Below are 25,411 nucleotides of genomic sequence, written 5' to 3' on the forward strand. Positions count from 1 at the left end.
CCACTACCATATTTCAATCACCGACAGTCGTTGTTGAGGTGTACATTAATAATGTTACGAAACACAGCCAGCATAGTTCATGTTGATGCAAGTACAACCGCTTTTGGCGGTGCTCGAGTCACTAGTCGTTGTAATCAATCTCGAGGCGATTGAGCAGCTTGTTATCCTAGTTTTTCACCTGATCCACATCAATATTCGTGATGCTATTGCAACATGCTTATTGATCGGTGCATCGGACAAATATAAAGCTGAGAGCACTTTTTGTGCCACTGCAAACAATTCACGAAAAACGTCGCCGAGGCCAGTTACATAATATGTAGCGTATGCTGGTTTTCTCCCGTTAACAGCGTGCACGGTTGTCACACGTTCAAGTACGATTATATTAAATATCAGGTCTATATCTAAAGTACTATAGTATCATTAATGATTCACCTCAAAGATCTACTATGTGTATTACCTGATTCACAATGGCAAAACGAATATGTCTTAACCGATTATTATGACATGGTGCAAAGGCCATAATTGAAATCAAATCGCCTGGTTGGCAAAAACTCAAACCGTATATAATCATGAACAACCACGCATGTTGTTTTAGACCTGCTTTCAAGTGCCACTTATGACGTAACATGTTAAATTGAATCTGTTTACGCATGTATGATAATGACAGCTGGGATATGTTATCCCATATACAGAAATCGTTTATTATCTGAAATTTTGTCAGACCGGTATAAACAGTGAAGCCTTCCAAAATTGAAACTTCATGACGACTACAAACTCAAAGCTAGAAAGAATAATCATTTTACACAGGCACAAGCAAATGAGAGTTCAAGTTCAGTGAGAAACGTGATTACGATGTTGTGGTTTTCAATCGCCTCAATGCCGTACCCAGTGACATCGTCGATGGAACATGACATGGTCGCTTCGCTTCTCTACCTCTGCCACTATAGAAACTGATACTGTGGGTGTACCACCCTATAGACGCGAAAGTGATGCCTTTCGTCTTCCTCGCCTGTTCACTGGCTTTCATGGTCAAATTGATGCCGTTGTGTACCACCCTATGGAAATCATCCACCCCTGTACAATCTGCTCCAGATGCCACCACAACATCATTGCAGTGAACCAGTGAAAGAAGAATACGCGTTACCTGTTGATTTATATGTGCCTTTTCCTGACTAATGTGATTTTGAAGTCGATTCCAAAAATTAAAATATATATGGTATAAATATCTGATTGGACCGACATCCAAACAATTAGCCATAGCTGGATTGTGTGCTTGAGAGAAGGTGATAATGTCAAGTGTTTCAGTTGCGGTGTATCACTTCACGAATGAGAGCCGAAATGTTCGGCTTACCTGTAACATGCTAGATGGTCACCGCGCTTTCACTACTTTATTTTGGTGGGACCCAAGTAATATTCTCATGGATGCTCCAGAAGCGAACGCTCGTAGTTTGCCTCAAGTCCCGAGACACCCAATTTACAAAAACACTCGTCAACATACAAGATAAACACAAGTACAATTGCACCCAATACGACATTATATCTACTGGTATCGTAATACTATACATTTGCTGACTGTTTAAAAAATTTACAAATGGTCAGATGTTGATGAGCATTTGCTTGTCTCTTTTAAAGGTTTTGATGAAAAGACTTCAACCTACAATTTGGTTGTGAAACATAGAATTCCGTGGACTGAAATGCAAAGGAATGTTAAAGACATAGGCAAATATAACAAAATAAATTACAAGAAGTAACGTCACAAGCGGAATGTACATGTTGCGAAATAGGGAATGAAATCAAGTTCATTCAATATCGTTTAGAGACGGATTCCGTTTGGCAAAAGTGTATTATTATGTCCAAGAGACGGACATTCTTGAGAAATGTCTACATTAGATCCGATCTATGAAGCTGAGAAAACGGCTTTACAAAGGGTTTGACTGAAAACAAGTGAAACTCAAACTCACAATCATAAATCCATTTAAATAAAAGTCTTTTCCATGAAAACATGAAATATAAACAAGGGTATAAGAGCATGCCTTTATCTCTATCAGTAGTTTTGCAACAAATTCCTGGGAAGGAAGTCACTGACAATATTCATACCTTGTTTCCATTTAAGATTGGACGACATGTGGTTTGCGTGTTGACTACGTTTTCGGGATTTTGTTCATTAGGACATTCATTGTGAACTATTTACGAACAGTTACTGCAGAAAGGCATCATTGCCACTGCACCTTCAAATCTGAACAAGAGACTCGTTATGTTTAAAACATTGCGCCTTCATATCGATACTTCTCTACCCCTGTGTGAAGAATAGTTTCGTGACACTTTGTTGACATTGGACGCTTACGAAGATGTTTGTGTATCTTTTGGATTACACAAGAACTGGAAAGATGAACATGACTTGAAAAGTTTTGGCTTCGATGCTAGAACGCAAGTAGTGGCTGACTATGCCAAAACATTTACTTAAAACTTAAAGTGCAAATGACATCCACACACGTGTTAAATACAGTGACAGAATAAACTGACACAGAAGAAAACTAAGTTCAAGACAGTATCGTCGTCGGCAGAAAAAAAAGCCATTCTGGGAGGAACAGTTGTAGAATGTACATTGTGTAGAGACTCAGTGAGATTCGGGTACATTTGGATCGAAAACTTTGTACATTGATTCGTTTGTATTCAGATGGTTATTTTGATTTGTACATTATTGATGTACATATTCCTTTGCTTCTTAGATATTTTTGTAACTTAATTTCTTGAAAAGAAATAAACGTGTCTGAAAAGCATAAAATCCCGTGATATTTATATTATTTTCAGAATTCTGAAAACCTTTGGTATGGTTACATCTTCTTCGTCCACTTCTTCCTCTGCTTTCAAAGCAACTGATGAAATATTAGATCGTCCAAGTTGATAGTCAACGTATCTTCGCCACCTCTTTAACAGGTTGATTTATTCACCCACTGGTTCAATCATAAACGTATGTTTGGAGAAAGGAAAGATATTTTCTACAAGAAAGGTGAAGATCCTAGACAAAATGAGGAGCTGGTAGAAGAATTGGAAGTTATGGAGGATGCAAAACAAGAGGATATCCAAAGGCCCTTTTCAGGATATTCACTTGTATCAAAAAGCTATTTCACTTTTGTCATAGGTGTTTTGCTTATGTGTTGTGTGTCTGCGTTTGTTTGTGTGATTGTCTTTTTAACTCAAACTTAAAACTTGTTTTCATTATTCTTTGACCCTATAAACCCATTTTACCCACAAACCCTTTTGACCTCATGCTGTCTTTTTCGACCTCATAAACACTTTTGACCGTCAAGTGCCATTTCCATAGTAAGTTCTTGCATAACCCCATCATATACATGACCCCTAATTGTCTTTCGCTTGTTAATTTTTCGTATTTCCTCATTTGCCTCCTTTCACTCCCGATGAGCGAATATTACTACTTCCCTGGTGTATCTGACTTTTGTCGTTTTTTTATTAAACATTAAGTAACATGTCTGAGCTTGTCAAGGACTAAGAATTTTCTAGAAATGAACTTTTAACTGTTATCCTGATCATCGTGTTTTCTTAGATTGTTATAATATGGTTGTTTATGTTTGAATTACTCATTTCTACTCTTTAGCATCTGACAAGTATAACCACTATTTTAGTTCTTTTCTGCTTTGGTTTTAATTTTATATTATTCGTTGGAATTATGAAAGTGTTAATTGAGCCTTTTCGGACAAAATGTATAACTTCATATTATTGTGAATTCAGTTTGAGACATTTTTTTACTATATCATTGTGATAAACAGGAATGTTAGCACATCAGCACTATTCCACTATGCTGTTAGTATATCAGCACATTCAACATTGGACGTCATTCTGAACACCGGTAGAATTCATTCAGAGTACTCTATACTTCAGGATGGAACTTTTATCTGGGATTTAATACACAATATTGTTAAGTATCTTAAACTTTTCGCATTGTGTTCTAGGCAAAAGACTATGTGTTAAATATAACTAAACTGGACAGTTTTCGCTTTTATCCTTAACTTCATTTAATTCTATAAAGACATAAAATTGCCTTTTAAGCTTTTATCTTCACAATTCTTCACAAATTTTCAAATCTAAAATCCTTGCTGAATAAAATATATTGAATATCCTTAATCGAATTTGTCACTAGCAGCTTCAACAAAGAACTGCCATACCCTCACTAGTTTATACATGGTCATTAGGATATATTGTGGGTATATGAAATTCAAACTACATGCTCTATGTGAATGATCTATATGGTTTCATCTTAAGTGATCAAAGTATCAAATTTGCCTCTTATTATATTGCTCCTACAGTTATAGCATGTTGATTTTAAATATTTGTCATCTTCAAAACCATTCTGCATTTTTCAATTCAGTTTAGTATAGATTTGCTGACCTATACAAATAGTTGGTTGTTAAAACCCTGTAATTAATCAATACTTCTGTAAAATACTGACATACTATTTTATGACTTGAACTGACGTGTATTGCCATTGGAATCGTCTAGGATGAGCTTGGTTTACTTTGTTTAATCATTAAGATTATGTTTGTAGCTTATGCACGAAGTGTACGGCACGGAGATATTTACAAAATTCGCAATAATTCCCTCTGCACAGTAGAATGCTTTCCTAGCATATATTAATCGTCTGGCAGCATTGACAGGAAAACGATAAACTATTTTTATTATACCTTGTCGTCCAAACCAGTATTCAACGAATCGCCTTGACTGTAAGCCTGGAAAAGAGAAATTTCTGATATTATAAGCAATTTTCTGTTATCCATTGTCACAAATCACCACGTATATTACTAATACTACATGTATGATAAAACGCCAATATGGATGAAGACTATACAACTCGCCAGAAGCTTAAATTATGTCTTCTATGCCAACTTATTTTCCCGGGCATGCGGCTCGGGTATGTCTGTGCAAACGTTGATCCCCAATCCACTTAGAATGCAACGTGTTACTACATTTTGTCTGCAATGTCTAATCTTTCCCTCAGACATAACAAATTGTCATGTGCTGCAACCATCAAAACCATTTATAAAATCTCTAAACAAAGGAATACAATACGTTGCAGATTGTTTTTGCCCTTCAATCTTATGGCAAGAAATATAAAGTCCTAGTAAACAGAATTTTAAACATATTCTTAAAATCAGAATTTTTCATCAAGACATATTATAAAAATATATGCAGATATCATTGATTTTCTGCATCGTGAAGTAAATTGATGACATAGCTAATATTAACAGGGACAAACATTTTGCATATCAATGGCATTATGCTTAACCATTTTTATCTTTTCTGTTGCTTCTTACCATTGTTGTTGTTTTGTTTTTTGAAAGAAATGGGAGCTGCTCAAGGGACCTCTTCCGTTGAGATTTTCCAGCTTTAATGTCGGACACGTCACTGTAAAGAAATTGCAATTTAATGTTTTTGTGTTTAAATTATTTTTGTAACTTTTTTTTCAATTTAGCAATAATTCAGCCAGGAGAACGTCTGAACAAAATTAACTATAAAATGGCAATGAAGTTCTAATTTATAAAATTAATTGAATAGTTTTATTTATGTACTATATTTGTTTCTGTTGTATTACCTACTGAACTCTGCGTTATGAAAATGCAACTTATATTTCGCACCAATGAGTAAAACATTAAGTAAAGCTAAAGTTGTGGAAATTTTGTACTCTTTCATGGCTCACGTTGTGACATGTCTACACAACTGCGGAACAACTCAGATACCTGTCTTATCCAAGTATCTTAGGAATGTCCCCGTTCAAATATGTAAAAATGTCAAAATACATGCCTAAAGTTAGCATACATCGGTTAACACACACGCACAAGCCATACCCATAATCCTGCATAATTGATTATGTAATTAATAACTAGTCTCTATAACCGTAAATACTTAACTTTTCAGTCCTACTGTAAGAGTCTACTTCCTCTCTAGTATCACCTGAGGCACAATCTAAAGAATTATCCCTGCATTTTAAAATGTGCATCACAGTTATCTCATAACACTCAAGATAACGTCAACGAAGGCATAGATGCCCTACCTGGCATGATGAAATATTTTATAAATCAATCCTTGTTATTACTCATTTGTAAAATAAGTAAACATCTATGACATTGACATAATTCTTGCTCTAAATATTTCAGAAAAAAAAATGATGTACATGATGTTGAATAAAATGTTCTATAAGTATGAATGAAAGTTTGTTCCTATTGCATTAAGGAATGCAAGTCAGAAACGTTTCACCCATTTATTTGCTTTTAATTTAACTCGAATTTTTGTTTACGATGACTTTCCGACCTGTGTTAACTATAGTTTCGTCATCTTTTGTCGTTCTGCATTGAAGTTTTACTATGGCTATTAAACGTTACTTTCGCTAGCTTTATCATGCAAATATATCATTGACTTTTATTCTGAATATATTATATTTCAACAATCAAACAAATGTATTAATATTATTAAATAAATGATGATACAAAAAAACTGCCAATGGTGCCGATAACGAGAACAATCGACCTCTTGATTCTTAACTCAATAAATGGTGTTGATTATCTTTGCGCGTAGATGCATCATGTTATATGTTCTAAAATTGGATTTGGATGAAGAAAACATGTGTCCATTAATCTCTAAAGGCAATGACATTAATAACTCAGTGCCCCATTGTGTTCCATCTTGCCCCCAATCATGTCTCTCTTTAGCGCACGATAGATGAAAGTTTTTAGCATATGTTTGCTCATGTCATAAAAGTCAATCACATTCACTTTATTTCCCACTCCACGGTGAAATTCAGAGGCAATTACACGACAGTGCATGATCTGCAGAACTATTTTCTAAAAAAGCCACTATGGCATTATTAGGACACGCAGGATATGGAGGAGGGACTTTTTCGTCATCCTCGTGTTCTCTTCAACCCCACTGTGAGAAACAAAAACATCCCTTGAAATATGATTTACCGGTAAAATAAAATGGTTTCTTCCCTTGAGCGCTAGGTTGACACATGGTGGAAGTCTATTCTTTGTGAGCAAATGATGAAAGCTGGGGTATACATCTACTTTGATGATCCTATCATGCAAATGGAGTTAGAAATAAATTTAAAATATAAAATACCAAAGTCAGGGAAGCTTTAATAATATGTCACACCGATCTAAATTTGTGGCAACAGTGCAGTACTTGTCAAGATGCATTACCTCACCAAGTTTAATAAATGTAGATATATAGTGTAACGAAACTATATGGTTATGAGTTAAAATACAAAAACTTAACCAGAGCCAGTAAAATTTGAAATGGAAGGCATAATTTGTGATAAGAGTTTGGTTGTAGTAAAGATGCATACATCCATTTACTTGGATAATTCTGCCATTAACACGGCAATACAAATAAACTTAAAATAAAAATGTAACCAGAACCAATTAAGAGTGAAAGAGAGGTCACAGTGAATTACCTTCCTCATGACAGTGTAGTATTCGTGGTGCTGCATCTCCCCATCCGATTTTATGATTACAGTATAGCAGTATTTTTACACTGCAAAGCACCTGACCAAAATACAAACATTTAACTAAGTGTTACGAATGTATGGTCTTAAACTAAACAATAGAAACAAGCAAAAACCATCAAGTTTAGTAAAATCCAAAAGGTAATGAAATTCCTTAAAACACAAAGTGTAAAAAGAACTTGCAGAATTGTGATATAAATCCCAAAAGTCATAAAAGTTATATCACAAGTCAAAACGTATGGAATGATCTGAATAAAATCCAGTGGTGTTCCGAAAAATTCCAAATTATAATTTGTACACAATTAAAAGATTAATTCCACTACATATTTTAATACAGAAATTAATAATTCTTATCCTAACAACTTTAATTTAAAATTAAGACACCATATGAGGACCAGGACGAGGGTTACAATCTCATTTCCAGAACATTCTAAGTTATAAACAAGGTCAGTTCGTGTCCTGACACTTTAGAAAGAACATGGCAGATACCACATTGACCAGGAATTCCAAACGGAAAACCAATGTACTAAACTCAGATCTAAGTGAACATGTTTACCTACAAGTAATAATTATCTTACAATCACAATCATAAATAAGCATTAGGTACATTATATGATGTCTATAATATGACTCTTACAATATACAATCACGGTCAAAAGTCGAACACAAATTAAACATACGTAACACACGGGTATACAAAATAATGTGTATGCACGTAAAACGGTAGCAGCCTGACACCATCATCTGGTGATAGGTGTTATGAAACCCTATTGAAATTTGTGCCTAAAACCATTAAAATTGAATATTTGACAACATTCCTTGTTCTTATAAACTTCCATAACAGTGTCTATAACACAGTAGGTTTGAAAATGTTGTGTTCACCTTACCCGTCCTCCCATTAGGCATACAGAAGCAGTAGCGACATGGCTTAAGGAAAACGAGATAGGTTGTGCAATGTAAAGTTACTTTATGTAAAATTAAGAAACTGAAAGCACAAATGTTCAACATATACCCAAAAATAGTTCATAAGGGATATATAAAAAGCCACATAACAAACAGCACAAACACGATGAAATTATTATAATCTTAGGAATAACTATGAAAATGTTTTGTTTAAGCATGATGATAAGATAATTATCTATACAGGACAAAATTATTGCATATAGGATCTTTCAGCTTACAAGTTACGCTCCATCATTAACGAACATAATTAATTACGAGCATAGAAGCAAGAGATGTAACGAAAATATCAAAAATAGATGACGTACATACATGTAATGATATTAGGGGGATACATAAGAAACAAGAGCGATTAGCGTTTGGTTTGGTCCAGTACATACATCTTTTATTTAACTGTAGACACAATTTGAACAAAACGCAATTTAAATTTGTGAACCTTTTTGTTTTCATAACGAGCTGCTGCATTTCCTTTTGTAGCAACATTTTTCTGATCGTTTCTTATCTTATTAAATCCGTAAGTATACTGAGGTTTGAGGCTATGATTTAATCTAAATAAATCATATTTTAGCGAGCTACATGCAGCTCCTTACCGAAAAAAGGAATAGAAGTTTGCCTATTCTAAATGTAAAATAACTTGGAGCAAAGATTCTGCGTCTGTAATATTTTTGTGCGGACTGTGGTAAACCTTTACATGAGTTAACAAGTCTTGCTGTATACGATTTGTTTTCAAAAAGTTTTTTCATTGATAATGAATGTTACTGTTCGAGGTTCTCAGAATGCAATGCACTACATGTGGCAATCAAGGTGGGGATTAATAAATCTAATAAAGACTGGTTGCTGATACTTTTATAAAAGTTGCATATTTTTATTTTTCGCTTTTCTCTGAGAGTGGCTCGTTCAGTTTCAGAATGATGTTCTTTCCTAGCACGCTTTAGAAATTAAGAAACTATTCTAACTGCTTCAAGCTGTAACTTTTTCAAGTTTTTGGGAATCCGAGTTTGCACAGGAGGACCGCAATTTAGATGCACATTCTAGACTTGGTCGAAAATTCGTTAAATAAATTGTGACCAGAACAAATTTTGGCAATGTAAATTGTACCTTTCTCGGTCGTCCAATACACATAGATACATAATAAAGTAAATTTCAATATGGATACTCCAAGAATCTTTGGATGTATAATAATTCCCAGATGTCGATGGTTATATAATAATTCCTAAATGTCGATATTATATAACAAAACGAATATTTTCACCGAAATTCAATGTCTGGTATATATTCCAGATCCTTCTTGGTGGAAAGGACTTTTGGAATTGATTAAACCTAACCAGCTATATATTTGCACAGTAACATATGTTTTGAAGCTCGTCGTTTAATACCATTTTTATGAAACGTGGATCAGATGATATGTTCTAGAGAGAGAAATTGTCTGCAAGTTGTAAACACTAATCTTCTAGCTAAGGCGGTTGCGTTGAAAACGGTTTTACCCGACGGAATTGACACCCATGTTTGCCTGCTTAAGATCATGTATGTCACTTTCTGACTTTCACGCGTCAGGCCTGCATCCATACTGTCTCTGCCTCCACAACAAAACAAACCACGAGGAGCACTACAACGTAACCATCCTCGTAAAGAACTCGTGCAGGATGTCGTTGTGGACCTTACCGTTGCATGTAAGACCGCAATTACAACGGTAGTTTTAAAGATATCTAAATATAATATGAATGTGGTGAGGGCCTTTAATCTTTCTTATATATTTCTAATAAACATACCTTCATTGTTCTTGTGACCTTTTAAAAAGACAATGTCTCTACGTCCATCTCAAGCAAATCAACAACGCCAGCATTCTGATGGATCGCGGCCCCATCATGTTTTATGAGATGGTGACTGTGTGTGACGAAATGTACGTTGAGACACACACCGTTGTGACATGCAGCGTCTCCGACACACAGCCCTAAGAAAAGCATCCTTGGTATAAATTATTCTTGCAGTCCCTGGTTATGTCGATGTTGCCGCCGCTGAGGCCGCAGATTGGTTTGGGAAAGGTTGTATCTGCTTATCTTGTTGGCCCCGACTGCAGATGACTGGATGAACGGTTATATGATTTTAGGCATAGGTTTACCCGTCGAAAGCTCAGATGCTGTAACCGTGTGTTTTCTTAATGTGATATGCAATATGGACACTGGCGTCTACTGCCAAACGGGAACGTTAATATAACGATAGTAACCATTCCGTCTGACTAGACTGTCAAAAATGACAAACTCTATAGTTAGAACGTGATAGTTGAATGGTAATCTATCGTCATCCCGGCCTCTGCCGCAACAAGGCCAGATATATTTGTTTTTACGCTGGGTACTTCCCTGTTGAGTTTAAATGCTGTCTATCACAAGTTTATGATCACATGCATAAAGAGTTGCCTTTAACTGAAGCTGTCACCATGCCGAAGCAGCTCGATAAAATATGTATAGGTGGTTAGGTAGATGGATAGACCGGTAGATAGACAGTTAGATACAAAAATTACGATATATATTTGTATATCAAAATGCGCAATATATTGGACCAACGGTATTATTTTTGTCAGATATCACGTTAGCTTGTGTTGTCATAATGGATCATTTATTTATTGCAATATGCGACATGCTGACTTTTAACTTACGCTGTGGTACATAAATCAACTTACATATTATTAAAAGATTTATAAGTATGTACGTAACAGCCTGTTATGAAATGAAATATGCAAATTGCAAAGAGGAAAATCAAAGTTGGAAAGACAAAATATTACATAACATTATGTATACTGGATTACACACACGGAATTTGAAGACACGAAATTGCAATACCTCATATAGACAATGAAAATGCAATCATTGAATACCATGCTTTATAATGAAAATGTAAGGCAGAAACGAGTTTTCTTAGTGACACTCAAAAATGCAAACAATGACAATTATATTAAAGTGATTGTTCATACTCAAACTGCATGAGACAAGGACAAGACAAGACAACGTGTCATTTTTACTGTGGAATTAATCTACCTGGCAAATAATTATGTGTCAGATGCAATTTACCGCTAAAGATCTTAAAGGCATTAACCATGAATGAAACTGTTGAGACAAGTAGTGTATGGGATACCCTCTTTATGTTAACAGTTGTGTTCCGAGGGAAAGAAAAAAACTACCGTGAAATATTAAGAGGGTACTGTACTTTAAACAGGAAAATAATCTTATACCGACAACAGTTCAGATGGCCATACTGAACGTTAAGGCAATGAAACGATAATCATAACAAGAGAAAACAATTCAAAAGGTAGAAAGTTTAAAAGCAGGATTGCAATCAGTTTAAGCAATTATAAAATTTTACGTAAATATAGAAGCATTATGTAGTGTAACTAGAAAATAAATTCATATTTATTTTGTACAATAAATAAATATTTTTGTATGAGAAGTTATAATATTTGCAATGGTTTTAACAGCAAGATTGCAAAGAAGTAAAATAAAAGTGAATTTATAAAACAGTGGTGGAGGTTGTGTATTGAAGATTAAGTTTGATCATTAAAAGCTTCGATTTAGAGCAATAATTAAAACGTTTAATAACTTTCGAAGTATATGGCAGATCTATGAACGGAGAGAGAGAAATCTGAATGACATAAGTGTCAAGTTTCCAATACCAACGTCCTGGGCGTTTCACTCACTGTCCAACCACTCCATCCTTACACATTTAGAAAATATCATCTCCTTTATGTAAAAGCTAACAACTAACAAAACAAACCTAAAATAATTTCATTCTGTTTTGTTATTTTAAATTGCCTCATACATGCAATCACAAGTTGTTTATACATTTAAATTCATATTTTCGTTAATAATAATAATTTGCTAATATCCTTTACATGCATTTTTCTGTTTAAAAACAATAGGTGTAGACTGCATTACGCGTATTTATTTTGCGTCGATTTTTTGTTGATTTTCTTTGATTCAAGAAGGAGCAAGATGAAGTGGAGCACTTCATCTTAGGACCAGTGTGGAGTTCTCCACCAATGACCAGTGACAATGGCAAGAAAATCTATAAGAGAGCAGAAGACTTACATGAAAGTTACAAACATTTTTGTTAAAATAATATTATTTGATCTCGTCTATATAAATACTTCTCAGAGAAATGTAAAAGGTGTTGAAAGTGTCCTGCAATAAATTTAATAAGTGCACTTCGAGCTATACCAGCACTTGCATGGTAAATTATATGCTATTTGAAACACAAGCTCTATTAGAGTGGGATCCCAATGGAGTCCCTGAAATCTGCTCTTATCGTTTAGGTGAAGTTATTCTGATTTTGTAAGAAAAGAAGCCAATAATATTGATTATGTGTGCTGGATATGCTATCATTATTGATTAGCTAAACGAAGATCAATACGAACGTATAAACACGGTTAATATACAGATAAAATGAACGGAAAATTTGAAATACCGACTGTGTAATGTTTATATCTATTTTAATGTTCCGAGTAGGCAAACTCGTGTCACTGATTGTAATTAAGTTACCTCGTTTCGACCATGAAGCTAATTTATCTACACACTGCTCTTTGCGTTACGCATTTTAATTATATGTTCTGTTTGGAGCAGGTAACGTAATAGTCATAATGATGGTTGTGGTGGTAGTTACATAATTAAATGTGCTATTGTTACTTTGATTGCTGCAGTATTTCAGATGAGTCTGCCATATTTAGTGAACTGTAAACAAAGTTGGTATTACTGGATACTGTCCTTGCTCACGTCGACAATAATAAAGACGATAAGCGCATGATTTAGGTCAGTAATGCACGAATTAAAAATTATATTAAAATGTTAATACGACTGCATAATCATGGAATATTAATCATCCTAATAAATGAGAAATGAAAAAATGAAATGGATATGGGGTATGGATTCCTGAATATAATATTTATTTAGGTCATGGTTGAAATATAGAAAGACAGTAGAGACGAAAAACATATAATCAAAACAAATCAGTGTACTATAAGAATGTAATGCCATGTTCATGTGTTTCCAATTTTGAATGGACAACTTTTGTTTGATATGTAATGTAAAGAAAAACCAATTACACTTAGAACGTAATTAAAAACATTGAAATGAGGCAGTAATGGAACATAAGAAAGAATGAAAGATTGAAAAGGAAATACCCGAAATTTGTAACATTGCACGAAAAAAGCATCACCTGTCCAATACCAACGTAGTGGGCATGGAAAACAAATATTGTATCCAAAGATCAAATGTTAAATGACAAGTTGTATTTTCTAGATAATTATCAACACAATTTTATGTCACTTTCAGTGTTATTGAAGAAAATTTAATAAAACTGAAAAACTTATTCATATTTTGTAAAGGGAGATCAGAAATCTACAATTTGCTTTCAAATATTTTGGATAGTCAATGCATCTAATTGCTCAGACTAATGTCCAAAGTAATTCTTATATTGCAGATTGGTTATTTATACAACACTCATTTAGCGGCTGTATTTGTTGTTATTGCTGTTGTTCTTAGGTAGATATTCGTGGTACTGGTATTTATGGTGATTATGGTAATGTTAGTGATGCCAACAGCTCGCTTATTGGATCAATGCCACCAGGATGGTGTCGTTTGACACGAGATTATGTTGTTCGCTACTTGCCCCAGGAAAATGGTAGCAAAGATATATGGGGCCGGCTGTTATATTGGTGGTACAAAAGCGGGATAGGCATGTCTGGAAAGCATTTATATGCCACTTTATTAAAAATAAGTGGCTGCTGCGCGGGAGACCACAAGATTCACAGCAGGATTCCACTGTTTCAGAAAGAACCACTGCGTACGACAAGCACGTATCGTATTGCGCTTCCTCTTGACACTGTAGGATGTTAGGCGCATCCTCATTTTTAGGTTTATAAATCCCTTGTCCCTGGCACGGCGGTCGTCCACTTCCTCCTTATGGTAGTCAGCATGCTTACATAATCAATAATGAGACAAAACCTCCGCTCTGGGCGCTGGTTGTCATTGGCAGCCACATAAGACAAATGAAACGTTCCCCTCGTGCTGCAGTTTACGCTACAAATGTTACCTCCGGTTACGTCTTTTAGGATAATTACACTCGTAAGAATATCTCCAGTGCTTTCACGTCGTAAATGGTTACACCTGATCCATGGATTCGTCATTCACACAAATATAGCCTCCGTCAGGGCTTTCCTGGTGGAAGCATGTTTAAATTGGTCGTAAATATGCAATTTTTGAAGCAAAGCTAGTTCTGCGCGCTCGAAACGCCTAAGCCGATCAAGCGCTATATATCTGCAAAGTGGACGGTATAGTTACTTATGTGACTGCTGCGGCACCATAAGGTTCCTGGTGTGAGAGAATTCAAGCCTGTTAATGCTTAAGAACCGATGTCATTGTTTCCCTCTTTTAAAATGGGATTCGCTGTGCCATGAATCATTTTCTTATTACCTCTATCTTTTCAATCTGACATAGGACGGTATCCAAAATGCACGCTTCATATATATTTAATAGTACTAAGTCACAGTAAGAAAGGACCTTACTCAGCACTATACAAATTAATAGGAATTGCTTATGATACATTCTTATAATGAACAACAAATATCTTATAAATTGCATGCAAGGTGATTTTATTGAAGTATTTTACTAACTTATTCAGTTTGTCAATACTTACAGTACATACTAGTAGAATGTAAAAACGCGTCATTCTTGTTAGGTAAATTAATTTTCATTGATAGTTTTCAGTTTATCACGGATTCCTAGGACGATCATGTCAAAAGCACAATGTCTAGTATGTCACAAGCAAAGGGGTTTATCCTTACGGCGTCATGAAAGATTAGGGAAAATTTGAGCAAACATCTTTACCACCTAAAGAGGAGTTTTGCAACGTATTGACATATTTTTATAATACTGGGGCGGATTATTCTCATGCGCTAAACGTTTGTGATGTGTTTGGGTTGACAATCGCAGGAGATTATCGTGATTTTAACTTGACTACAAATGGGTTGCTGCTCGCCGACGTCTTTGAAAATGTCAGGACCTGTGTCTCAATTATTACGGATTAGATCTTTGCTGGTATTACTCCTCCTGAGGTTTATCATGGCACGCTGTTCCTAAAATCAGCGGGTCACACTAGGTTGACCGATCAAAGTCAATATGTTCAAGTTTGTTGAAAAATAAATTAGGGGAAGCATCAACGTCATTACTCACTTACAATCCGAAGCCAACAACAAAATATTTGCCTAATTACGATCCCAACGAAAAGTCTAAATACATCAATTAGTTTTACCATTCATAATCTTTATGTTTGGGCTATGTCACAATCGATGCATATCGTAAATTGTTTATGGATGATCAAAGCAAAAATTAACAGAGGATATCTTTAACAGCGAAAATCACACCGGCTACTTTCTCGAAGTCGAGTAAATGTCACAATGATTCCACTATAAAGGTCATCGGCAAATTTAAAGATGAAACGAACTAGGTGCCAACCGCGAAATTCATTGGATGACGAAGTAAGAGGTATTCGGTTAAATAAGCAGGTGGAGATGTTAAAACATGCACTAAAGGAGTATATTAAATCGCTGAAACGCGATCATTATTGTTCAGCGCTAAGAGGAATTAATAGTTTTTTTTGCATTTACATACTTGCTAAATAATTAGTTTTGCCTTGTTACGGTGATAAACTTCTTTTTCTGGATGATGGTAGTACAACTGTCGCACGTGATCATAAATATATTAGAGGAAATGTTAAAGTTACTTTATTGGCTAATCTCAGATTGATGTAAACGCATGATGGGGAAACCGGCCAGGGCAATACATTGGTTTTCGCAATCAGACTCGTTTTCAAAACTAAAACGGGTATTTTTCTCATCGAATGTAGTCCCCGCAGCGTTCTGTAGGGTAAGAGGGATTCGAGCACAGCATGATGGTATTAACATTAAAATATGTCTAATTAATTCCAACGCAAATAAACGCGGTATTCCCCTAGGCTTAACGGTAACACCGATCCGAACACAAGAGTGATTTATGACAAGATGATTACCCTCTTGTCAAAATGAACCCATTATAATGAAATATCCTATCTTTTACTAGCCGGCCTAGCAAACTTGAACGACTGTTCGTCGAGATATACCTGCATGGAATCGATAGGAAAATATGATTTATGTTGTCAGAAATTGCGAGCGTAGCATTCGTCATATCTTTACTCCGCTGATAGACGAGATGAAACTTCAACCTTGATGTAATTTGAGCTGGATCGCGCCACTTGCATTTCTAGTCACATGACTACACAAACCTCGCTACCTGCATGTCAATGGCATAAGAGGACAAAGGAATTAATTTGAATCGTTCAGTCAAAATCTTATAAGCATGCTGTTGACAAAGCAAAGGAGTATTTAATGTACAACTAAACTCATTTCTTTGCAATATACATTGGCGGGTGAAAATTCACCAAAAAGGTGTCAATTAAGACCTAAAATTCAATGACTGCTGTCTATGAAACATTATGAATGGATATATATTTGGCGGATACATTTGGATTTAAAATTCGTCCTGCAGCCAACCTTTATCTTTTTATTGCTCTTTCCTAAGGGGTGCACGTACACTTTCGCAGCTACAAGCCCTGCAAAGTGCTTAGCGTGCCGTAAGAACAATACCACACTGCGTACAAAGATACGTTACATCACTCCTGGGAGGTTACTATGTGTGTACTTGACAACATTGGCTTAATACACTTCTCAGTACTTCCAAATGTGATGTGTGCAAGTGTTTATGTCCCACCGCACATATCTAGCTATACGTAGTAGGTTAAGATATGTCTAAATGGAAAATTTCAACATGCTAAAATACCGCCTAAACATAAATGCTTTATGAAGCATCCCGAAAACTCGTTTTCTCTAGCAGCAGAGGGGCTGTACAGACCGAAACTTTTTGCACAATAAACCCCTCCAGGAAACTATTCCTCGATAGAGGGCTTATTTCGACGAAATAAACCCTTCTATTCAGAATACAGGACAAAAAAAAATGTCCCCCGAAAACTCGAAGAGTTTCCAGGGACAAACTCGTTGAGTTTGCACTGACAACTTGGGTTACTTCAATAAATCTGAAACAGTTTCCGTGGCGGGGTCGTTATTGAAAAATCCATGGGTCGGGTCCATCCCCTCTGCTGCTCTGGGAAATGAGTTTCCAAGGAAAAACATTTTTATGTTGCAAATAGTGTATCAAGTCCAATACGGTATCTTGTTCTGGGATCGTGTAAATTTATTGTCACAAATCCGTGAGGTTTTCTTTGAGCATGACTGAAGAAATTTTTAAATTTATTTAAATCCATATCGCCACCACACCAGGTTTGATGAATATTTCTCAGTGTATGTGTATCAACTCCATTGAATATCGCAAGAAGATTACAATTATCCCTGATTACTTTAGGAATTTGTGTATAACGCTGAGTAACATAAATCACATCAGTGTTTTTGTGACGTCCCCGGGAAAATATTCTTGCGGGATTTTTTTGCTTGTCCAACATAACATCATCATACACTACTAGGTTGTTAATTGATTCATCAAGATCCTCGACGCTGGGGGCTTCTTCGATATCAGTGATAAATTCAACAACATCCTCACCGTCTTTACTCAGCGCGCTTGCACTCTCATTAAAATCTTTTATAACGTTATAGCATCGTTGATCATCTACAGATGGAGCTATCAAATACAGTTTATCCCATTTCATCCACTTCATTATCAAGTTCAGCAACAGCTGTGTTTTACCTGAACCGGATGGCCCAATTATAATCGCGCGGATAGAGTTTGGTAGCACTGAATTATGCTTAACTGGCTCTTTCTTTTTTGTCGCAGAAAAATCTGTAATTTCCATTTGTATATAAAGAATAATAATTATGGATCTATATTGTGTGAAGTGTAAGGCACGAACCCCTACGAATGATCTAACAACCATTACAACAAAAAATAACAGACAAGCACTTTCTGGTAAGTGTACGCGATGTGGCACAAAAAAATTTAGATTTCAAAAAAAAAGCGAGAATTTAGCGGAGGTGACATTGCAGCCAAACTTGGAAAGCTCCCCGGAACTCCCTGGGCAAAGTATCCCGGAGAAAAACATCTCCCAGGATACAATTACTGCGGTCCAGGGACCCGACTAGATATCAGACTTGATGAACAATCTAAACCAAAACCGGGAGAGTATCCGATAAACGCTATCGACGCAGCGTGTCACATACATGATGTTGCTTATCGAAGTAAAGATCTACAAGACAGGCATATCGCGGATGTGAAATTAATTCATGCACTAAGCGCCATAAAAAATAAATCATTTAAGGAGTCACTCGCTAATTGGTTAGTAAGATCAGCGATGAAATCTAAATTAGTATTAGGCGCTGGATAATTAAATAAAAATGCAAGCGATTTATTATTCCCCAATCGGATACTGGAGAGGTAACTCAGCAATTAATAAACTCGCCAACGCGGCATCAGTAACACGCGAGGTTGCCAAAAATTGGCTATCAAAACAAGCAATATGGCAAATCTACTTACCACCACCTCGACAAATCAACTTTGCACATTTTGATGTTAGTGTGCCCAATGAAGTTCATCAGGCTGACATACTATTCCTGCCTCATGATACTGTCCGTAGAAAAATATACAAATACGCGCTAACAGTAGTTGATGTTGCCAGTAGATACAAAGAAGCAGAACCGTTAGCGACTAAAACAGCGTCCGAAGTCGCCTCTGCGTTTAAACGAATTTATCAACGAGGACCTCTAAACTGGCCACGATTATTACAAGTTGATCCTGGCAAGGAATTTCAGGGCGCGGTGTCATCACTGACAAAGCAGCATAACGTTACCATACGACGAGGACATACTGAAATTCATCGGGATCAGGCAATTGTTGAGCGATTTAATAGAACACTCGCTGAGAGATTATTCGGATACCAGTACGCGAGGGAATTCATTTACGATACGAGATCTCGTGAATGGGTTGCAAGACTGCCAAACGTGATAGCCGCACTGAATAATGAAATTACCAGAACAACAAACATGAGACCTGTAAATGCAATCACAAAAAAATATATACCCCGCGTCAGTGAACGCGGACAACAGCAACAAAATGTTTCAACGCAGCCAGGGACGCTAGCGTCCCCACTGCTGGGTAATGTCACCGTTAGGTATTTATACGAACCAGGCGAATTAGAAGGAGGAAAAAAAAGAGCAACCGATCCCACATGGAGTGTTACTACACATAAGATATCCAGCATAACCAGATCAACTGGGAGAAACGCAATCTACAGATTAGATTCGACTGCTCCTCAACGCGGATTTAAACGCGAGCAACTTCAGGTGATTCCCGAGGATACACAATTACCACCCCGATCACTAAAGTGATCCGCACTGAAGTGATTCAATCATTTAAATAACTGCAGCAACACCTCTGCGTCGGTTACACTCAAGACAGGTCAACATCACATTTTCACGTGTATGACCGCGACTGCTATCTATTCTATCTACGGTGAATTGCCTTGGGTCGTTTTTCGAATACTGCCACAGCAATAAACAATTACAACTCGCACAGTGATTATTCTGCTGTTGTTGTAATTGTATTACAAATTCAACATCCAAACTTTGTTTGGGATCAAACTCTCTACCATTTTTTTTGTCGCTCTGTTTGTAACCGGCTAATTTCTTTCTTATTGTGTCATCAGCGATTGAGCTGTCGTTGACAACATCATCTAATACAATTCTTCGTAACTGACCTATCCTTCTTACTCTTGACACGGCTAAATAAACTAAATTTGACCACTCGATGCGATCATCAACAATCCAAACTGTTGTATCTGAAATAGTTAGTCCCTGCGAACTGTGGATGGTCATAGCGTATCCTAGCGTCCACGGGGATTTGCTCATTTTCAGTGCCTGTTCAACAGCATCAACATCAACTGTGACAATATCATTTAATACTAAATTCTGTTTCTCCGGACCCGACGCAGTCAGGCGCCCTGGAATATCAACATCAATATTCTGCAATCGCGTATCAGCTGGTCTATAACACAACGGCACTGGCAACATGGGAAATTTCTTCTGATGTAACTGAAATAACCGCTGCTGAAGTGTGTCCCTGACTATCTTTCTACTTGCCACAATTAAATCACCTGGTTTCCACGTTTCCCAAAAGTCGCTCAGCGAAGTCTCTGGAATTATTTCACGCATTATCTCACACTGGACTTTATTGGTTTGTAGCCTGATCAGTGCCTTAAACTCTTTCAGCGTTTCATCGAGTGCTCTAACATCGTTAGTTATTTCCTCATAATAATCTACAAAAGTTTTCAGCCACTTGTGTGGAGATTCACCTGTAAATGGGGGTGGTTGACCATGATCGCCGCACATCACCACTGCGGTATTTTTCTTTAGCAGCCAATCCAGAAACTGTTTTAATGTATCCAACGGCACAGTGTCTATCTCATCCCAGATGATTTTCTCGGGAATATATTTCGTTCCCATTCGTTCAGGTGTCCACGTGCCGCCGCTGTATTTGAAAAAACTGTGATACGTGCACGCGTTAACATCCCGTTGTCTCATCTCCCTGGCAAGTCTGTGTGTGGGTGTTAGCACAATCATGTCAGAGTTTCTAAATAATTCAATCGCTCGAGTTGTTTTACCAGAACCACCAGGACCGTTCAGATAAACTGTTTTGTGTCTTGTAACAGGATCGTGCACCGGCGGCAACAACGAAGTTGCCCCCGACGAAACCATCGAAGATATTTCTGCGCTGCGATACTCATCCTCGATTTCAACATCAGCCGATTTACAATATCCGTGTAACATTTCATTCTTTATTCTCCACGAGCCCCACGATGGATCATCCGATATAACATTATCCAACAGCGCTGAGTGTTTTTTATCAATATAAAATGAATCCGTTGCAACTCTCACTGCGGCAACAGGGAATCTATTGATCATCGACAACAAATTTATGGATACATAAGCCAGCATCGAAGATCTCAAATGTATGTACTGAGATGATTCTCCGTCAATATAACTAAAAACAGTCCCTAGTTTTTCCCCGTTTGACAGAAACACATCTTTGCGGTTACAGAACATGTTGTTCGTGGCTGCATCAGCGACAATAAGATCCAATTCAGTCTTGTCCATGATTAATCGACTGTGATGTTGTTTATGATCATACGCTCCACCTTGAGTGAATTTCCCTATTATTCTTCGTCCTAGATCTTTTGCTGTGCTTTCATCATTTCTGAGTTTGCTTTTAAGTACTTCAGGAGCTTTCTTGATGATAGCGTCGATAGAAGTTTCTGGATATTCTCGTGACCAATCTTCGATGACTTCTTCTAACGTAACCGGCGTTGGAGTTGGCAACCAAACTTCGGTTTGACGACAATAACATATAATCGCTTCGCTGACCGTCAGCGACAACAGTATTCGACTGTCAAGCATGTATCGCAATAACACTATCGGTGCCCATCGCTTCTCAACGAAATGTCTGCCAAACCAAACATAACACACAGGATGTAAATCCTTAGCGAATTTAAACGACGACACACAAGCAAATCCGGTCAAGTCAAAATCGGGTAAAACACCGTTGACAGCTACTCTTGTCATGGTATTGCCAGCGTGGCCAAACCGTTTAAAATATTCGCTGCATTCTCCACGCCCAAGGAAACTTCCTGGATAACACGCCGTCATGTCCACGGATATCATACCGCGGTGATCATACTGAGTATTCCACAAACCGCCGTGTCCGTATTCGACACAGCTCTGCTGGATATCAGCAAGAAAACTTTTCGGAGTTGGTCTCCATGAATTTCGTTCCCGGGCTACATGCGCGACAACACCCGGGACAGTAAAACAGTGTGTCAGTAACGTATCAGTGTTGCCAGCATGATATTTTTCTGCGAGTTTTTTCATTTCCTGCTGTAACGCCATTGTTCTGTATATTTCCCCGTTGGGTCTCACAAACTGATCATATTCTCCATCTTCGCTACTTCTGAATAACCACACAGACACTGGATCGGTTTTACTTATCTGATAAATAAAATCAAACATGCTCCCAGAATTGCTTTGCAATTCCGGATAATACTTCACAACACGGTCTTGCGGAAATATCCTAACCGAGTCAGTCCAGGCGTGACTGTTATGATCGATAATAGTTATTGGTGTTCCACGGGAATTGTATTTACACTCATACAATACCTCACCGGTTAACGATGAAACCGTTATAGGAAATTTTAGTAATCGCTCTAGCTCAGCAACATCATTTATTGACGCTCCTTTATCCGCTACTCGTGTCGCCCACGCTGTTATTTTAGTTTGTCTTAGCGGTGTTAGGCCGTTTCCTCGCATTGCATTTTTAAAATGTTCCATTACTCGCTCAGCTACACAATTCAACACCGACACCTTCATCGGTTTGAGTTTATCAACGCGTGGTTTCTTCATCGGATAAATTCCATAAACAACTGCGGTCACAGGATACGCTCTGGCATAATATGGTATATCAATCCCAACAAGTACTCCCGGTTTTGAGTCTTTACTTAACAGAACGGTTTTTCCACGAACGCCTCTGGCATCAAGAACAGGGTCTAGTTTGTCTCTGATAATCCACGTTCCCTCGCCGACTCCAACAATAAATTTTATCTGTACGAAATATCTTCTATCGTCGAGACACCCAATTATGTTACGCGCGATTGTATCGTTCATGGTAGCATCAATGATACGGTCACGAGAAATGCTTTGCATTTCCCGAGAAACGCTCGCGTTTCCGAGGATAATTTTATACGAAGACCACGTGTGTGCGGCACCATCACGACGAAACTCTTCTTTGGCATTCTTGATAACACCAATTACCTCTGCTAACTCTCTTCGTCGTGGATCAGCGGTTAACCGGTCAAGATCGAATCTAGAACCTGATATGGGTTTTATTCTGGATAGTCTTTCAAAACCCATTATTATAATTAAGACAAATATTTAAATAGACAAATATATTATATGATGAACCAATGCAAGTGGATCAAACTAAATTCATCAGCGCCGTGTAGCAAACCCTGCAGAGGCGAATACTGTGGACAACATGCTCAACAGGTCCGCGGTGGGAGTCTAGGACCGATACCGTGTATCAGATGCGGCATTGGAGTACGAGGAAAAACGCAATTATGTTCAGCGTGTGGTGGAAAACGCTATCGAGAACTAAAACGGTATTATGATAAAAAAAATCCAGACTGTGATAACGCTCTCAAATGCGAGCGTGATTACATAAATACGTTTTCAGACAAATTATGAATTAGACAATGATTTGCTTATAGTATAATGAATCAAGAATTCGTCCGACATCCAACTATTCCAAATTATGAGGCAAACCGAGATGGCATAGTGAGAAACTACAGGCTGAGGAAACAAGTTGGTACAGTTGATAATGCTGGTTATTTAAGATTTACTGTTAGGAAAGGGAGGTATTTATGTCATCGTTTCGTCTATGAGGTTTTTAACGGAGAGATCCCTAAAGGCCTTGTCATTGATCATATTAACGGGAACAGACTTGATAACAGTATTGAAAACCTTCAAGCGATCACTCAGAGCAAGAATACCATACGAGGAAGAGTTAAATGTAAAACAGCTATAAGAAGAGCAGTGAAATCTGTGAATGTTGAGACTCGTGAAGAAATAATATTTCAATCAATGAGCGCAGCCGGTAGGTATTTCGGTATTTGTCCACCTTCTGTACAGCATGTCGCAGATGGGATCTACAAAACAGCATTTTCAAAGAAGCTCAAACAGAAGATTTCATTCTGTTATATAACTCTTATCGTTGACACAAACGACGATAACTCCTCCGAGAGTGTGTAACGCTTTGCAGAGTTGTCGTTGCTGGTCAGAGGATTTGTTCCCCTAAGAAAGCCACCTTGATAAAATATTTTATCGAGTTCATAACATGTAATCATTTATTTACCGTAGAATATATATTTTTTTACAAACAATATCCTCGTTTTACTGAATATATCCGACTGTTTTGCTCTTCTGTGCTTGTTATATGACCGCGCTTAAGAAAACATACAATTAAAATATTTTAAACAAGTCCCGCCCACTGCTAGAGCGAATTTCCAACTCGCAAGTAACAGTTGGGTTATATACGAAATCGCTCCCTAAGACCTTTGGGTCGATCGAAAGTCAGCACGCGCAAGCAAAACCATAAATTTAATCCGCCAATGGCGGGTGTCTTTTGTGCACCATCCAATGGTCGATTCAATGGATGGTTTTGCTCTGCTGCTGACCGTAGAAAATGACCCACCTGTGTATGTTTGTGTCGTCATAGGATAAGGTCTTAGGATAAGTTAGGATAAGATTACATGTTCATTGTGCCTTTACTTGCTGTCATACTCGAATCAGAGGTTAAAGGTTGTCTGTTCTGTACCGTCTCTTAGGATAAGATTACATGTTCATTGTACCTTTGCTTGCTGTGATACTCGAATCAGAGGTAAAGGTTGTCTGTTCTGTACCGTCTCTTAGGATAAGATTACATGTTCATTGTACCTTTGCTTGCTGTGATACTCGAATCAGAGGTAAAGGTTGTTTGTGTTGTCAAATAAATGTTTGCCGGGCCTGCTAGAGAACTCGATCCTAGAAGCCAGGGCTGTCTCGTCTTGTAAATAAATGTGCCTCTGAGTCACTTGGCAGTCAGAGGGGTCCGTCCTTAGGATAAGTTACGTGTTATATGTTTGTCCTTGTCAATTCACTAAACACGTCCTCTTGAGCCTATAGAACGTTATTTGACGATCTAGAGGCTCTTGCAGGGGATAAAGTGTTTCGTGTTACATGTTGTATTGTCATGTCGGAAGCAGTCCTCGTGGGGTTCTAGAACGTTATTTGACGATCTAGGCCCTTGCAGGGGATAAATGTTTCCGACT

General features: G+C 37.2%; 1 protein-coding gene across 2 annotated transcripts in view; it reads right to left on the reverse strand.

The window, feature by feature from the left end:
• The window catches only part of LOC149804320 (uncharacterized), a 175,004-nt gene that overhangs the window by 138,323 nt on the left and 11,270 nt on the right, over positions 1 to 25,411 (reverse strand). The window contains exons 2-4 of one of the 2 annotated variants that reach the window (XM_089938755.1): positions 7,466 to 7,556; positions 5,331 to 5,421; positions 4,701 to 4,745 (exon numbers count right to left, since the gene is read on the reverse strand). In XM_089938755.1, the coding sequence (XP_089794881.1) occupies positions 4,701 to 4,745; positions 5,331 to 5,333 (48 nt within the window). In that variant the 5' untranslated portion in view covers positions 5,334 to 5,421; positions 7,466 to 7,556. The remainder of the gene's footprint in view (positions 1 to 4,700; positions 4,746 to 5,330; positions 5,422 to 7,465; positions 7,557 to 25,411) is intronic. The other variant, XM_089938762.1, reaches the window with a different exon arrangement.

The sequence above is a fragment of the Sinohyriopsis cumingii genome, chromosome 2, assembly GCF_028554795.1.
Source record: "Sinohyriopsis cumingii isolate HCF-2022 chromosome 2, ASM2855479v2, whole genome shotgun sequence".
In the NCBI taxonomy this organism is placed as follows: Eukaryota; Metazoa; Mollusca; class Bivalvia; order Unionida; family Unionidae; genus Sinohyriopsis; species Sinohyriopsis cumingii.